The sequence below is a fragment of the Heterostelium album genome, assembly GCF_000004825.1.
Source record: "Heterostelium album PN500 unplaced genomic scaffold PPL_contig1, whole genome shotgun sequence".
Classification (NCBI taxonomy): domain Eukaryota; phylum Evosea; class Eumycetozoa; order Acytosteliales; family Acytosteliaceae; genus Heterostelium; species Heterostelium album.
In genome coordinates, this window is record NW_008805078.1 from 439,580 (window position 1) to 457,030 (window position 17,451).

At 34.3% G+C, this 17,451-nt stretch overlaps 8 protein-coding genes across 8 annotated transcripts; 4 read left to right on the top strand and 4 right to left on the bottom strand.

The window, feature by feature from the left end:
- Positions 1 to 6: 6 nt before the first annotated feature.
- On the bottom strand, positions 7 to 297 carry PPL_01016 (uncharacterized protein; the record flags this gene model as incomplete). The annotated part of the gene is made up of 1 exon (XM_020572034.1): positions 7 to 297. One exon carries the CDS (start codon positions 295 to 297, stop codon positions 7 to 9), a length of 291 nt encoding a protein of 96 aa, XP_020437892.1.
- An 810-nt stretch (positions 298 to 1,107) lies between these two features.
- On the top strand, positions 1,108 to 1,840 carry PPL_01017 (uncharacterized protein; the record flags this gene model as incomplete). Its single annotated transcript, XM_020572035.1, has 2 exons — positions 1,108 to 1,168; positions 1,224 to 1,840. 2 exons carry the CDS (start codon positions 1,108 to 1,110, stop codon positions 1,838 to 1,840), a joined length of 678 nt encoding a protein of 225 aa, XP_020437893.1.
- Positions 1,841 to 1,900: 60 nt separating this feature from the next.
- On the bottom strand, positions 1,901 to 4,018 carry PPL_01018 (endonuclease/exonuclease/phosphatase family protein; the record flags this gene model as incomplete). The annotated part of the gene is made up of 1 exon (XM_020572036.1): positions 1,901 to 4,018. One exon carries the CDS (start codon positions 4,016 to 4,018, stop codon positions 1,901 to 1,903), a length of 2,118 nt encoding a protein of 705 aa, XP_020437894.1.
- Positions 4,019 to 5,151: 1,133 nt separating this feature from the next.
- On the top strand, positions 5,152 to 7,450 carry abcD1 (ABC transporter D family protein; the record flags this gene model as incomplete). The annotated part of the gene is made up of 4 exons (XM_020572037.1): positions 5,152 to 6,145; positions 6,226 to 6,335; positions 6,411 to 6,699; positions 6,771 to 7,450. 4 exons carry the CDS (start codon positions 5,152 to 5,154, stop codon positions 7,448 to 7,450), a joined length of 2,073 nt encoding a protein of 690 aa, XP_020437895.1.
- Positions 7,451 to 7,673: 223 nt separating this feature from the next.
- rpb3 (DNA-directed RNA polymerase II subunit RPB3) lies at positions 7,674 to 8,880 on the bottom strand (the record flags this gene model as incomplete). Its single annotated transcript, XM_020572038.1, has 4 exons — positions 7,674 to 7,778; positions 7,863 to 8,303; positions 8,456 to 8,536; positions 8,620 to 8,880. 4 exons carry the CDS (start codon positions 8,878 to 8,880, stop codon positions 7,674 to 7,676), a joined length of 888 nt encoding a protein of 295 aa, XP_020437896.1.
- A 326-nt stretch (positions 8,881 to 9,206) lies between these two features.
- PPL_01021 (UPF0551 family protein) lies at positions 9,207 to 10,629 on the top strand (the record flags this gene model as incomplete). The annotated part of the gene is made up of 4 exons (XM_020572039.1): positions 9,207 to 9,625; positions 9,721 to 9,907; positions 10,016 to 10,586; positions 10,622 to 10,629. The coding sequence occupies 4 exons, from the start codon at positions 9,207 to 9,209 to the stop codon at positions 10,627 to 10,629; spliced, it is 1,185 nt and encodes a 394-aa protein (XP_020437897.1).
- A 147-nt stretch (positions 10,630 to 10,776) lies between these two features.
- On the bottom strand, positions 10,777 to 15,328 carry wdr7 (WD40 repeat domain-containing protein; the record flags this gene model as incomplete). Its single annotated transcript, XM_020572040.1, has 8 exons — positions 10,777 to 11,436; positions 11,498 to 11,726; positions 11,811 to 11,904; positions 11,983 to 12,660; positions 12,749 to 13,725; positions 13,805 to 14,094; positions 14,188 to 14,460; positions 14,594 to 15,328. 8 exons carry the CDS (start codon positions 15,326 to 15,328, stop codon positions 10,777 to 10,779), a joined length of 3,936 nt encoding a protein of 1,311 aa, XP_020437898.1.
- Positions 15,329 to 16,298: 970 nt separating this feature from the next.
- Positions 16,299 to 17,378, top strand: PPL_01023 (copine family protein; the record flags this gene model as incomplete). The annotated part of the gene is made up of 4 exons (XM_020572041.1): positions 16,299 to 16,514; positions 16,603 to 17,105; positions 17,169 to 17,280; positions 17,346 to 17,378. 4 exons carry the CDS (start codon positions 16,299 to 16,301, stop codon positions 17,376 to 17,378), a joined length of 864 nt encoding a protein of 287 aa, XP_020437899.1.
- Between the last annotated feature and the right edge of the window lie 73 nt (positions 17,379 to 17,451).

Genomic DNA, 17,451 nt, shown 5'->3' on the forward strand with positions numbered 1-17,451 from the left:
AGATCTTTATTGTGTACCAGAGTTCCACCATTTATTAGTTAACCAACCAGATGTAACAGAAGCAGCAGCAGTACTACTAGCAGAAATGGCACCTGTAGCTCCAATACTTTGAAGTGTGCTAACAACAGCGCATGTGCCTAGTTTGCTCATCATTGTTGCCGCAAAAGTACCACCTACCACACCTCCACTACCAAAACCAATTGCTACTGTGACGGCCGGGATTACTATTGGAGCTGCTACAGCGGTACCTACAACTGCACCAGCAATGACTCCATACTTCTTATAATCTATATTCATTTTTTTTTATATCTATCTAAAATCATAAAAAAAAAAATTTTTGTGTGAGATAAATTAAAAAAAAATTGATAATTAGATTTTTTTTTTGATTGTCAACTTAAATTTCTAAATTCGGAAATTGTTATATCTTTATATCTTTTTAGATTTAATCAATAACTTGAAGTTGAAGTCAAACTAATACTTTATTAGAGCAATTGCTCTAAGTTCTCAATCATAGTACAACTTCTACATCATCACCAATTTGAAATAATATCGTCATTCATTCTTTGGCTAATGTATCTCTAAAACCCTATACACTTATGTTGGATAGAAAATCTTTAGTAACTTCTCAAATGGTTTGGTTAATGATGTCCTGCAAGCTGTTAAAATTCCAAAGTCACGAGTTAAAAGATATCAAAGATAAAGTGAATATTTTGGTTTAGTGTAAACAACTTAGTAAGCGAGTCAGCAGGCAAATTGATTTTGTTCTTTATCTCAATACTGGTGGGTTATTTGGAGATGATTGATAGAAGCTATAGAAGATTAATTTCTTTTTAATTTACCTCCAAAAAATAACAAAACTCTATAGAAATACATAAAATGCCATTGAAAAAAAAAAGAACCAAATTTTCAAAAACATCAAAAAACAATTTGTCAATCAAAGATCTTTTAAATTAGGGTAATGAAGAAAACATACATCACTCTATACTTAGTTTTGTTTGCAGGTCAAAGTTTAAGGTTTTTATTTAATTAAATTTAATTTATTTTTTTAAAAAGATGATTTACTAACATTCATCATTAAAACAACATTTAAAAATATATCATAACTTAATGACAACATTTTTGATTGACAAATTGCTTTTAATGGATCAATATACAAATTATCTCTTTGGTAAGTGTGAAATATTTCTTTTATTGATCTATAAACAATATTAATTTATAATTAGAATTCTCAGAACAATCAACCCTTGAAAGTAATTTATTTCCATTGTTCAATGGTGAAATAAACATTGATTATGGTGACAATAATAAATTAAATTTATATAGTGACTATCAATACCCAACTCTAATATCATTGGATCAACCTTTTGAATTCAACAGCAATTTGATTGACAATTCAAAAAACACAAATTCAACCACTTTTTTAAATAATATAAACAATAATCATTTATTAAATAATAATGAAATTTCTTCTATTAGAAAAAATACTGTTTCATTAAGATTCAAACATTTCTTACAAAAACAAAAGAAACTATGCGCAAAAAAACAGATTGATCCTGCGATTTTAAGTAAGAAATTTTCCAAATATGTAAATAGAAAGTATACTGGTTTTATCTATAGTGATGAAGGAAGGAGACAAAAGTTAAAGACTAAAGTTTTCAAAAAAGTATTCTCAAAACCAACCATCTGGCTATACAGATTATGTAAAGCAAAATCAAGAACAATTGAGAAACAATATAAAGTAAAAAAACAATTTCTATTAGAGATTCTTGAAGAGCTATTAGATGAACCACTGTGCATTCCAAAGAAAATACAAAATCCACAACCATTATATAAAGATTAAGAAATAAACATTGTTTATTAATATTTATATATTTTTTATTTTATTTTTATTTATTTTATTTTAGTTGGTGGCGTCACCAGAGGCACTTTTTTTAATTTTAAAGTTTGTGAGCTGACCTTCGGTATCAGAAATCTCTCCACATGACCAACGTTCAAATTTGGTCATTTCCAAACCTCTATAGAATACATATTCGCAATAACGTTTCAGGGTGGTGGTGTCTTCGAGACCGGCTGCGAGCAAAGTCTTGTAGTTGTCACCACCGGTCTTCTCTGTGATATAACTGAGGAATACGGTTGGCATGTTGTTGTTGGAGCTGACGATCGCGGCGGCACCTTCAGCTTGAAGCTTACGGTCGAGCTTGTCTTCGGTGTTACCAAAGTGAGTAACGATAACATTAACTGCTACACCATCAACACGTATAATGGCATCGATGAGACACGCCAGTTCACCCTCTGGTGATGGCAAGATGACGTGTTTGCTGCTTTCGATTGGGAAAATCGAGAGCAAGGCACAACCCCAAGTGTTTTGCGATGGAGCTGGACCAAAGTCGCTGTGCATGTGCAACTCACTGGCGAGCCACTCAACGAGATCACGATTCGATGTCATGATACGCGAGAGATCCGACTCTAGCAGACCGATGACGTTGGCTCCGTGACTACGGATCGCGTCAGTGATGTTGGGGAATGAGTTTCTACCGTAGTTATCGTATCCGAAATGAATAGTCCAGATCATCGATTTGATTTCAGTGGGTGGAATGTTCTCGACGCTGGTCGGGGTGACGATTCTCTCGTAGTGGTTACCGGCGACAGCGGCTTGAGTTGGGTGGGAAAGGTTACGGTTGACAGAGAACAACAAGAGGAGAACCAAACCGACGAACATTCCATAGAATACTTCACGTGGTGGATAGCTGACGATCGATGAGTGTCTGCTGTCCTTCTTTGGCGAGGATGGACCGCGTTCGGAATCAAAGTTGAGTGCACCCGCTCCCATAGCAAGAATACCGGCGATCACCATTGTCTGGTGACGCTCTCTGAGCAATGTCGAACCCAAATACCATGGTACAAACTTGTAGGAAACAACGTAGATGGCCCAGAACAACAAGATTGTGTAGGTGATGAAAGCATAGATAAACATTGAGACTGGACGTTGTGTATTCGACATCTTCTCGATGATGACATTCCAAAGAGCCATTGTGTAGCTCACTAAAATACAACCGAGAACCAAGCCGAATAGACCGACGGCAGTTGGAACGGTTCCAGAGCAGAAACCATAGAGTGCACCGACGACCACCATGAAAATGAGGGTGTTACGCGATGTCAACATCGAAGTCTTCTTGGAGATAACGACACCGGCAATCATGGCAACGATAACCAAGATACCGGCTGGATAAGGTCCGAGATTCAACCAACGTGGAATGACACCATAGGTAGAGAGGAACAACTGTGACATAAAGAGAACTCCACCGAATCCAATACCGGTGGTCAATGGACTGGAAGCGTCTTCCATGACTGGACGACGACGTTCCGACTCCTCGGTGCTCTCACGCAACAGAACGACCGCTGCGAAAACAACCAACGCTGCACCGAAAACGATCCAGTTCTTCCAGGTCATGAATGGATTCACCGACAAATATGGCAAACGAATCAAAGCGTGGAAGACGATAGCCATCATATAGGAGAAGGCAACACGCTCACGACGTTGGTTCGAACCGGCATTGGCAATGAATGCACGACACTGACAGAGCCAGTCGAGTGCGAGACCGATACCGACAAACACAGTCTTGGTGACGTGTGGATTCTTCCAGAGAATGAGCTCATGCTTCTCGACACTCTTGGGATCGTTGATATCGTATGGGTAGAGTGCGGCGAGTGCAACCAACAACGCGGCCATACGCACTAGTACGCCGGTCTTGCCACCGAGAAAATGACGAACGAAACCAAAGAGAAGTATCGGTGTGAACATCATCACCAGGAATGCCTCCATACCGGTGAAACCCATGAATCCCATCGGGTAGAACCAGATGATCGAGATGTACTCTACGACCAACGACCAATTGAAAAATGCAAGAATGGTTTCACCTGCCAACGAGCTCATCGAGCGCAATGGCAAAGAACCTCCACTACTTCCATAATAAGCACCACCTGCATTACTACTTCCTCCACTCTTTTTTTGATTCATTTTTCGTTTATTTTGTTTCTATCTAATCTATGTTATTACTAATAAATAAATAAAAAAAGATAGAGATATTAACAACAAATAGAAATTAAAATAAAATAAAAAAGACTAATTGGTAGATGTGGTGTGGGGGTAAAAAGTAAAAAAAAAAAAAAAAAAAAACTAATGCTGTGCAGTTCATTTTTGTTTTTTTTTTCTTTCTTTTTGCCGGTTTATTCGGGTTATAATTCTCTCATAGTTTAACCAATATATTCTACAAAAAATAAAGTATTTTAAATATTTGTTGATCAATATAAATATTACTTATTTTGAGTTCAAAAAATATAAAATTTAAATAAAGTTAACAACCACCCAATTAAATTTAATTATTCAATTTCAATAATGATAGGATAGATCTTAAAATTTTCAGAGCCATAGCAATATACATGACTAAAAAAGGAAGTGCAAAAAAAAAATATATAAATAACTAAATAATGTAATTATTCATATTGTACAAAATAACAATCATTTTCCTTTTTTATAAGGAAATTATAGATATTTATTTTTTTAAAAGAATGAAAAAGGGACTAATTAATACAAATAATAATGAAAAGACGAATAATTGTTAACAAAAACAATCATTTAATATCGTTTTTTTTTAAATTTTTCATTGCAGTATTCATTTTTTTAAAATTTTTTTGCACTTCTTTGCATTTTGAATGAAATTAAAATAGAATAGACTGATGAATCACCAGTCTTGGGTAACATTTTTTGGCATTAACCTGTTTTCATACCCATTTGTTGTTTAAACAACAAAAACAACAACAACCAGACGAGAACAACAACAGCAACAAGATATCTTTTTTTATCAAACTTTTCATTTAATTAAAGTCTAGTGTTTCTTCGTTGCACCCTATCATGATTGATCAGATAAATCCATCATCCATTCAATTTCATTCTTTTATCTAAATTTTTACCCCAATAAATCTAAATTCCCACACCCAAACCCCAAAGCAAATAATAATAATAATCATTTTGAAAAAGAATAAAAATTAGAACCTATCGACTTTTGTTCATTCTCTCTCCTCCCACTTCATTTCACTTTTCTCTTTTGTTTGTTGATAGATAGCAAATAGAGATAGAGTTCGAGTTCGATCATGAAGAGAACAAATATAATTAATGGTGATGAATATCATCAGATACCGGTGAACGAAGATTTCTATGAGGAAGAAGAAGAGTCCGCTTCATCTAGTAGTGGACATGCTATGGGTGGTGCTGCTTCTCCCTCCTCCTCCTCTTCACAATCCAATAACAACTTCAAACAACATGAACTCACAAAAACATTGGCCTCTCAAAATAGATACGATCTACGTTTGTTTATTCGTTTGATTCATATCATTAAGCTGCTATATTCCTCGCCAATCATTCCTGGTATCATGGTGCTGTTCCTCTTGGGACTGGCCATTTCTCAGACCTATGCTTCCAGTCTCACTGGAAAGCTGCTCGCCAACGTCTATACCTACTTGGCCGACGGTGACACACACTCATTGCTCAGATCGTTGCTTTTCGGTTTGTTCTCGCTGACTTTGTCTGCCCTGTTGGATTCCACCATCAAGTTTACAGTTGGAATCATCGCTTGGCGCTGGAGAAAGACACTGTGTCTCACCATTCAAAACCAATACTTTGACAACAACTTGTTCTACCGAATCATGGCGTTCGACACACGTATCGATAATCCCGATCAACGTATCACCTCTGACATTGATAACTTCACTACGTTGATGGCCAATGTCCTGTCGCAGATGATCACCGGACCGCTGGTCGTCGGATACTACACCTTCTTGACGTGGCGTGGCATGGGATGGTATGCACCGGCCATCATCTACGGATTCTTCATCCTCGGTTACATTGCAAACAAATTTATCATGTCACCACTTGTCTCAGTATCCTATCTTCAAGATAAGCTCGAGGGTGACTTCCGTTATCTTCATTTACGTATTCGTACATTCGCCGAGTCTATTGCACTTCAAAGTCTCACTCGTGACCCAACCGTTTCCCAGACCATGGTTGAAGAAGAACAAGCTAAACAACAATTCGATGTATTACTTGAAAATAAGAAAAAACAAATCTGTTGGCAATATGGTTTAAATAGTATGTTAAACAACTACATTCTATTTTTTTTTTTTGATATCTATACTAACTAAAACACAACATTCATTCATTAACTTTAGCAACATCCGATTTATTTACATATTTATCACCTCTCGTAAATTATCTTATTATTGCAATTCCCTTATTTATTGGTACAAAGAAGACTATACCATTTGCAGATGTATCAGTTGTAAGTAAATGAAATAGCAAAGACTCTATGATATCATAGATGCTGGATATTAATATTTATATTTTATTTCACAAGTTTTCATACAATTGTATTATGTTGGCAAGCGGTTTCAGTCAGTATATCAATGTAACAGCTAACATTTCCGATTTATCTAGTTATATTCAACGTATTTCAACAATGTTGGAAGTATGTAATCAAGTTAAGCAACAAAAATACGAAGCACAACAAAAACAAGAGAATGACATCGTCAGCTCTACCGAAGTTCAAAAGCAAGTCGGTGAGCTCAAGGTTGAACCATCGACACTTGAAATATTACTTAAAGAAGTATCATACTTTACACCAAAAGGTGAATCATTATTTAAAAGTAAGTTTGAATAATATTTAATGATTGACTTTGTATATTCTAACTTGGTGTCATCTTACATTTAAAAATAGATATATCATTATTAATTGAAAGAGGAAGTAGTTTATTAATTATGGGTCCAAGTGGCTCTGGTAAGAGTTCATTGATTCGTATCATCAATGGTCTGTGGCCTTTCTTCTATGGAAAGATTATCAAGCCTGCCAACGAGCAGATGTTCTTCCTCTCGCAGCAACCGTATCTGATCTACGGTAGCTTGGAAGAACAGATCCTCTATCCCTATACTATTGCCTCAAAGAGAATATCGAAGCAACAGATGCGAGAGCTATTTGAGCGATTCGATCTTGGCTACCTGCTCGATCGTGAGAGAGACATCATTGCTCGTGGTGATTTGAATGATCTTACTCACAACTGGCTTAATGCTTTGTCGCCTGGTGAGCAACAACTAATCTCATTCCTCAGGTTGTTGTACCACAAGCCGGTGTTTGCACTCATGGACGAATCGACCAGTTCCATACCACAGTCAATGGAGAAGAGAGTATATCAAGCATGTAAGGATCAAGGAATATCGACTATAAGTGTTGGACACAGACATTCTCTGACACAATATCATCAAAAACTATTGACACTTGATAAACAACATAATTGGAAATTACAAAACATCGATAACAGCAGCAACAACAATGATAACAATAAGCTAATAGAAACTGATAGTAATAATAATAATAACAATCAGCAGAGCAGTTTAATATGAATAAATAAACTTTAAAAACTGAAATATACTTTTATCGTAGTTTAAATACTATGATATTAGTTTTGTTTTTGTTTTATTGATTTAAATCGAATTCATAGCAATGATTAGTTTTGTTTTTTTTTTTGAGATGATAGAATGATCAATGATTACATTTAACATTTTTTATAAATCGGAGTTAATTGTTTTTGTTATGTTATGTTTTGTTTTGTTTTGTTTTGTTTCATCAATTTACAGTATCTTGGAGTTGTGTTTGAATATCAGTTAACTTTCTCTTTATAATTTGTATCGCTGATAGTACCACTTCCTCTGGTTTTAATGATCCATTTGTCTATAATAATAATTGGATCCGGTGTTAGTACAAAAGGAAGATATCTATATGATTGAGATTTTAATATTGTATAAAAAAACTTACTTCAACATTAAAAATAAATTTATCTGTTTTCTGTTCGATGGAAACTAGATCTGGTTTACCTAGAGAGTCTGCTTTCTTTTTGCATTCCATACAAAACATACAACGCATTTGATCTTCGATTGTTACTTGTTGACGTTGGTGTGCGTTGAATTGATAGACGTTGGCAGGGCATGACTGTACCCATTCCTCTTTCTGACGATCTGTCAACTCGTCCATTCTATTCTGATTGATAACGATCTTTGGTTGGAATTGATAGGTTGCGACACATGCTGGTGACCATTTGGCATGCTCCTTACCAACACCTTTCTTTGCGATAGCTCTCAGCTTCACCTCTTGACCTCTATGTAACTTAACTATTGGTATAACTGTATCGGGTCTGCCATCACTACTACCAACTGGAATTACATGGTCATTCTGTGACAATAAATCTAAACTTGTAACCTATTTGAATTGATGTGTAGTTTAACAACAACAACAACAACAACAACAACAACAACAACAACAACAACAACAACAATTATAATAAAATAATATTAGTTAGTTTCAACAAGACACAACAACTGCTACTAGTGATAGTATAATATTATACATACAGAATAACTATGATCATTACATCTGGCATTCAATTTAAACTCTACACTACAATTATCACATCTTTCAGCACAACTACAATCCTAAAAAAAGATAAATAGATTAGATAGATTAGCAGATATATTAGATGAGATGAGATGATAATAGATGATAATAGATTATTTACTCTTGTATAATTGAATTGATCTACTTTGTGACTTGTCAATGGAATTAAACCTAATCTATGTGCAATGAATTCATCTACCAATACAGAGTTGTTTGCTTCGAATTCGACGAGATCAATGCACATTGTTGGTACTTCAGCAATCATGACACGTCTCAATGCATTGGCAACACTGATATCTGTATTTGACAATATAAATGTTATACTATCATTCTTTATCTCTAAAATCTCTAGATTTGGATGACGATAAAGTGTATGTGACATTTTATTTATATTGTGATAGGTATATTATAAAAGTGTGTGTTCAAATTGAATGAAGCCAAAACAAAATCAACCAAATAATTATATATAATTAGATTAATTAGATGTTGTCGATTTGATATCGTCTTGTCCTTAATAAACTTCAAAAAAAAAAATATATAGCAGTTGAATTTAAAAGTTTGAATTTTTTTTCATTTTTTTTTTTATGATTTTTTTGTATTTTTTTTCATAGCAAATAGTGTGGGTGTGGTAGAGTGACTAATAATGATTGATACTTAAAAGAAAGTAGATTAGAATCAATCAGTGATTAAGAATTTAACAACAAAGAAATGAATTATCTATTTAGATCAAGTGGATATAGATTTGCTTTGAATTGTGGTAATCAATTATTATTTAGATCAGCAAGTCCAATACAAAAGAATGTTGGTTTTTTGAATAGTTCAATTAGAGGAGGACCTAGATTATCATATTCAACAACAACAACAACAACAGCTACAACCAAGAATGATTCGAAAAAAGTAGTAGTTGAACAAGTGGAGGAAGACGATCATGATCATTCACAATGTGGACATTCACACTCGCATGGTCATGGACATTCACATGCTCACAATGTTCATCATCAAGCACGTCCCGTCGGTGATTCCACCATCAGAGAATCCGATGAACCAGTACCATCATCTGCTAAATCAATATTTGTAAAGGATCTATCATCCCCAGAGGATTATAACTATGTATTCCAGCGTGTAAAGTGAGTGTTATAACAACAACAAATAATAGAATAGTAATCATAATAACTGACTGACTGACACTGTTCCACTACTACTACTATAATTTTATAAACAGACAATTCGATCGTGAAAACTATGTATGTTCTATTCTTATTTCCGATGAGTTGGCTCGTCGTGCTGCATTTGCAATCCGTGCATTCAATATTGAAACTGTCATTCTCCACTCTGAAGTCAAGAGTGATATTCGTTTGGCTAAATATAAATTATCGTTCTGGAAAGATGCTATCAACAATATTTATAATGTAAGTTGGATAAAAAGTAATTTCAATCTATTTAGATATAGACGTATGAATAGAGATAAAGATATTAATTAATATATACCATTTATTATTATTATTATCATCATTTAGGGTAAAGTATATGATCAACCATTGATTAGGGTTTTAGCACAACAGATTAAAGAGAGAGGATTATCAAAGACATGGTTTATTAGATTGTTGAATCGTCGTGAGAAGGATCTAAACAGTGTACAAATGAAGGACATGGATGAGTTGGAAGCGTATGCCGAGGAGATTCACGGTTCGTTGCTATTGTTGAATCTCGAGAGTCTGGGTGTGCGTAACTCTGATGCCGAGCACGCTGCCAGTCACTTGGGTCGTGCCATGGGAATTATGACACTGATTCGTGGTACACCCTTCCATATCAAAACGAGAAAGATCTACATTCCGGCATCACTCACCACCAAGTATGGAATTGTTACCGAGCGTCTCTACCAAGGTGAAGACGAGCAGGTTCTCAAGTTGAAGGAAGCCATTTTCGAGATGGCATCGGTTGCCAAGATACATCTAGAAAAGGCACGTTCATTCAAAGTGCCTGCACCGGCTCACGAAGCATTCTTGTGTGCCGAGTTTGCCGATGACTTTTTGGAACGTCTAAGAAAATCAGATTTCAACATTTTCGATCCAACTCTCAGAGACAGAAGTACTTTCCTCCACCTAAAGCTCTACAAAAATAAGTTCTTTAAACAATTTTAAAATAAAATCAATTTATAATATATACGAGTAGATTAATATTTAAATATTTTTGGCTTATTGGGTGTGGATCTTTATTTAAAGGAATCCCTTAAATATAAATAGTTTATTGAAAAAGGTGGTGGTGATGGTGTAACATTTTAATGTGCAGAATCTAGATTTAGTGTAAAAGTATTGTTGTCTTTCTTTAGAAGAATTTGTTGTGGTGATAACCATTGTATTTTAATATTCTCTACCTTTGGTGCGGGGTTGTATTGTTGTTGTTGTTGTTGTTGTTGTTGGTGATCCGTTGTGATTCTAACTGATTTTGTACAATTAAATTGTGATCCTAAAAATCCAAAGAAACTAGAGTTGGTTTGGAAGATCTTCAGTAGATTGTCTTTGGTGGAGAACGATGCCAGCGCTTTTCCACTCTCACTGAAACTGACAGCCGATATCAGTGCACGTTCGTGACCTTCGAGTCGGTGCCAACGAGTGGCAGTCTTCAAGTCGTAGATCACAATGGAACCGTCCATAGTACCCAACATCAATCTCTGTGATTCGTGATGGAACGACACCATCGGATACTTATTGACCATCAGATGCAAAACAGCGGTGGTTTGTTTCAGACAAGCCTCTCTGAACGCCGGAATATGTGGATCCAAACTCTTTATAATACAATCGATGACACGTGGCAAATAGGTAAGCACTGAATCAGGGTTGTTCTTGATCAACAGTCCTATCAGAACGATAGCGTGTATAGTTGAAGACAAGTTCTTTGATTCATTCGATATTTCATCACCAATTGTTTGAATAAATTTCTATTATTATTTAAAGATTAGTAAAATAAATAAATATATTTAAAAAACTAAACAGACATACCATTACATCTACAGTACCAATTAATAATAATGAATTGATAGCTGTTGTACCTAGTGTATCATTTTGCATAGTTAAAGTGAATAAACATTTCAATAGTCCCGGAATATCTTTGACTGAATCTTTCCATAAAGTGAATCCTTTTCCTATTAATTCGACTGCAGCAATTGTCAAGTGTCCTTTTCCTTTGAAAATCATCTTTAACAATTCATATCCAATCTTTAATGATAAGCTATTATAATATTAAATGTTAATAAGATGTAATTAATATATAAACTAAAATTTATCTACTTCAAAGCTAAAAAAATAAACATACTTTTGTGGAACATCTTCTTTTCTATGAGATGCAATCTTTGCTAAAACAATAACAGCTCTTGCTCTTTCAACTGATCCCAATGAATCTGATTTTACTATAATTTTAAAATAATGAACAAATTAGAAATTATTATTATAAATTAAAAAGATATAAATATAAATTTAAAACTTACATAATTGAGAATAGAAATCAATTAATGATAGGAATTGAGGTTTTGGCATTCTTTCGATTGCAGTTTTAAATACTGATCTAGCGGAAAACATAATGTCTTCAGAGTTGTCTTGACAATAGCTGGCGAGGTAAGAAAAGTCGGGATATACATAGTTTGTAAGTGTATCTGGTAAAATAATACAATAGTAGGTTGAGATTTGACTGCATGCATTCTCGAGACCACCAATTCTCAGGATGGTACGACTTAGTGCAACGGCAGACAACGTGGTCTGAGCGGTGAGATACTCTGAACATTGCATCTTTCCGCTGAAGCTCGATGCCTGAGGAGTAAGGATACTGAGATTGCCTCCCTCACCGATGACACCGAATGAAAAGTCGGGTTGTGGTGGTCTCAACTGAAAGTCTTTCATAAACATCGAATCGAGGTTTCTCTCCATACCCCAAGGCATTAGATAAGAGAATATCGACACCAACTGACTAAGTTCTTTCTGTACCAATAGAATGGCAGACGATTGTTGTTGTTGTTGTTGATTTTCAATATTACCAAGTGAACTGGAAAGCGATTGACTCGACATATTCGATGGGAATGAAGTATTATATTTAGTATTCATTTCTGTATACTTTAAGATTTCATCTGATATCGCTTTGATATTTAAGAATATAGTTTGAATTGGTGGATCTTTGAGAAAGATATAAAAAAAAATGAAGAGTTAGTTTATAAATAAAGCAACAATTGTTGGTTGATCAATGTTAACTTGTATATTTACCATTCTTATGTGTGAAAACAAATGATTGAGTTGTTTGTTTTGAATCATATAATCCCAAATCCTTTGGTTGATAGTTATTGTTTGATAGCGGTTGAGCATGGTCGATAATATCCTTTGCAATCTGTCCGTAGACAACACCCTCGAGCTCACCGGAACCGATCTCCCAGAGTGACACGGAACCGTCGATAGTCTCCACAACGAGATATCCTTGTTCAGGCTTCCAGAATACACGAGACAATGGCGACGAGTGTACACCAAACATGTGCTTACAAGACAGATCCTCTGTAGAGTACATTCCCACGGTTTTGTCTTCAGAGATCGACAAAAAGTTGGAACGTCCGGCGTGTGGCAGCGTGAAGATCGATGTTACCGGTCCGGTATGGTGTGAGAAGGTGTGTAGTAGCTGGAAGCTGGTGAGATCCCATACTTTTATGGTGGTGTCGTTCGATGCCGAGAAGAGACGACGCTTCGAGTTGCCGCTGGTTGGCGAACTCATCAAGCAGTTGACCTTACCCTGGTGAGAACCCGGATGGAATTTGGTGTGCAAGTCGATCGGTAGCTTCGAAGTACTGATACTGCCATCTTCGTAACCACGGATGAGCATCATCGAGTCCTCCAGAACCAGTGAGGCCGTCACTCTCGACTTGTTCTTAACGTCACAGCCTCTCCAGCCATCAGCGATATTTCCAATGAGATTAGGCTCACGAACCATCTTTCTCATGCTGTGCACTGGGATGTCGTCAACTGGAATCACCCATATCTTGACACGACCAAATGAATCACCAACTAAAAATACATTACTCCACAACATTGCAGCACCAATCTTTTTAGTGATATCACTATTATTATTGTTGTTGTTATTATTATTATTTTGAAGATTTGAAGTTGAACTATTAACACCTCCATTTGCATTAAATGGATATTTCGAAGTTGTATCATAATTTGCAAAACTGAGTAATAATGTTGGTGGATTCGTTCTAAAATAATAATAATAATATAATTAATATAAAGTGTTGTTTGTTCGACATGTTACTAATAGCTAAACACTCAACTTACTCTGGTGCTAAATGAGATATCTCAATTGAATCATTAAACATAATACCAGGTGATGAACTGGTTATATCGATTGGTTTCGGTAGATTTAATGGTGAAGTTCCTGGTAGTGGTACTGGATGACCCATCGAAAATGACTTTCCATCGAACGGATCCATTTTATAGAGGAATGACTTTCCATCTTTTGTCCAAACCAATATCATTGAATTGTTTACAAAACTACCACCAAACCAACCTTGTGGATTAGGACATTTAATAGAACATAATTTATATGAATTATTGGTTGTAAATATCTAATTAAATTAACAACAATATAGATTAGAAACAAACTGCATTATAATTGGATGATAATGATGATGATGATGATAATGATGTTAAGTACTTACAGACCAATGATCTTTAGATATTACTAATAATGATTTACCATTCGGTGAGAATTCAATTGCAATTGGTGCGTCGTTTGGAGAGCAATGACCTTCACCACCGGGTGTCAAGCATATCGTTTGCAAAGAATAGTCATATTCGCCGTCATTCAACGACCAAAACTTAATGGTACCATCTAGACTTGCACTCAATAACAATGGTGATTGATCTTGTGATATAGTACATGTAAATAAACATGATACCCAATCTATATGTGATGTTAAAGTTGCAATAATCTTTAAAAAGATAATATTAGAAATAGGATTGAAAAGAAAATAAAAGAAAAGAAAAGAAAAGAAATAGTTATTTTTATTAGTTCATCATCTTTTCGTTATGTTTTGTTTTGTTTTTAAAAAAACATGTACCTACCTTTAATGTTTGAACATCAACTATAAAGATTGAATTCGAACCTTTACCAACGACGGCAACACGTCGTTTGTTGGGAAGGGTTACCATGAACGATGGCGAACACGTTAGGAATGAAGGTTGTGAGGCAACCAGACAGTAGCCATCGCTTATGCTCCAAACGGAGATGGAACCGTCTGCACCGCAACTGACGAACGCTTCACGACCTTCGACTTCGCACATCGCCAAACACGTAACGGATACACCGTTGTGACCCATCGTGAACACACGGGGAATGAATTGATTCTCCTTTGGCTGTGAATCGAGATAGACTGATGAAATCACCAAGTGACCCGCTTGTGAACCTGTAATGATCGTTCGCTTATCGGGTGTAATCAATATTGCAGTGATTCTATGTGTAGGTGCACCACACCACAACACTACAGGCAACATAATATCTCTGTGCATTGCATTATTCAATCCACCAGTACTAATCTTTGTATTATGTCCAACTCCACTTGAATTGGTTGTTGTTGTTGATGTTGCTGTAGATGTAGTTGTTGCTGTTGTTGTTGTTGTATTCGAATTTGATGTAGTAGAAGTAGTTGTTGTTGTTTGTGTATTATTTGCCTCTTGTTGTTGTTGTTGTTGTTGTTTTTGTGGTGTTACTGATGGATTACCAATATTACCATTACTATTATTAATATTGTTATTTACACTCAATTTTTCATTGTTATTAATATTGTTAGATCCATTCATTCTTTTAAAACAACAAACTATTCAATAGTGACTAACACACATTATAATGAACAAAAAGATAATCAATACTGCAGAACAAAAAAATCATTAAAGTTCATAATTTGAAAATTTTTTATTTTGTTTTTTTTTTATTTGGTTTTTTTGTTATTAAAGAACTTTTTTTACCCCTGGTAATAATAACAAAATTTTAAGTTTTTATTTGTCTATAAATTATATTTATTTATTTATTAACTATTATTTTAATTAAAATTTTTTGATAAATCTAATTAAGATAATTTTTAATTTTTAAATGTTACTAATAAACACTCATCAAATATAATGATCTCTTTATTGATGTAGATGGTGAATCTGGGGAAAGTTTATTCAGGAGTGTTTAGAATCAATCAGAGTAGTGAAAATGGGGAGTGGTGATAAGTGGTGAAAATAAAGAGAAAAAATAAAGAATGTGATTTATTTGAGAAAACTCATGTGGTCTATCTAAATTTAGAATTAATAAATTAAGTAAAATCATCAAATTCAATGAAAATCTGAATTTCATTTTAACCTGGTTGAAACTACTTTCACCAAAATAATGACATTCCTGCAAAAATAAGGTGATTCATCAAATTTTTTTTATTTTTTTTTAATTAAAGATTTTATAAATATATTTTTAATTTCATTTAAATTTTTTTTCACTGTGCACACTAATAGTTTGAAAATTGCAATAAAAACAGTTAACTTGTTTGTGGTTTTTATTTTCAAATTTTTTAATTTTAATGTAAGAACAAACAACGACAATAACAACAACAACAACAACAACAACAAATACTTTAATTTAAATAATATATTTAGTAATAAAATATATTAATACTAATATATAAATATTTAAATATAGATATCATTTATTATATATATATACACATTTATAATTATATAAACTAAAAAAAGATTTTCTTTTTTTTTTTTTAATTTCACATAAATTTAATTAGCAATGGGATGTGGATCATCAAAGCATCACGGTTCGCCGTCACCTAACAACAACAATACAGTATCGTTGGCAAAAACAAATAGTAATAGCAATCCTCATGCCAAACAAGCTTCATTGTTCAGACCAATCAAAGATAAATTCCAATCGCTCGATGAAGTACAAAACGCTCTCAGACAAGCTGGTCTTGAGTCATCTAATCTTGTCATTGGTGTAGATTATGTATGTATATATATATAAACTAACTTTTGAATTCATATATTTTAACAAGGTTTGAAACTAACACTCTTTATAATAATATTACTTATAGACTAAAAGTAATACTTGGAATGGTGCAAAGACATTCGGTGGTAGATGTCTTCATCAAATTACACCGGGTCAATTGAATCCATATCAAGAAGCCATTGCAATTGTCGGTGAGACACTGTCTGTGTTTGACGATGACAATCTCATCCCAGTCTATGGTTTCGGTGACAGCAGAACCACTGACAAGTCAGTGTTCAAATTCACAACGGACAGACCATGCTTTGGATTCCAAGAGGTACTCAACACCTACAATGAAATCACCCCATTGATCTCATTGTCTGGACCAACTAGTTTTGCTCCACTCATTCGTGAGGCCATCAATATCGTTGCTCAAACCCGTCAATATCACATTCTCGTTATTATAGCCGATGGTGAGGTCACCGTTGTAAACGAAACCACCAAAGCAATCGTAGAGGCTTCTTCCTATCCTCTTTCCATCATCACAATCGGTGTAGGTGATGGACCATTCGATTTAATGGAGAAATTCGACGATGAACTTCCAGAAAGGTAAATAATTGAATCATTCATTATCATTTATCAATTACTAATATCTTACATTAATATATATAGAAAATTCGATAACTTCCAATTTGTAAATTATAATACCGTTATGTCTAGAGCTGAGAACAGAAAGGTTGACTTTGCAGTTGCTGCTCTCCAAGAAATTCCAGAACAATTTGCTGTATGTAATTTAATAATAATATAATATTCACAAATGATAGATTATTAACATTTTTTTTACTTTAGGCAATTAAACAATTAGGTTTATTGGCTAATTAGAATTTTTTTTTTTTTTTTTTTCACTCAATCTTCTTTTTAATATCAATATATCATTGTATAAAGTTTTTTAGTT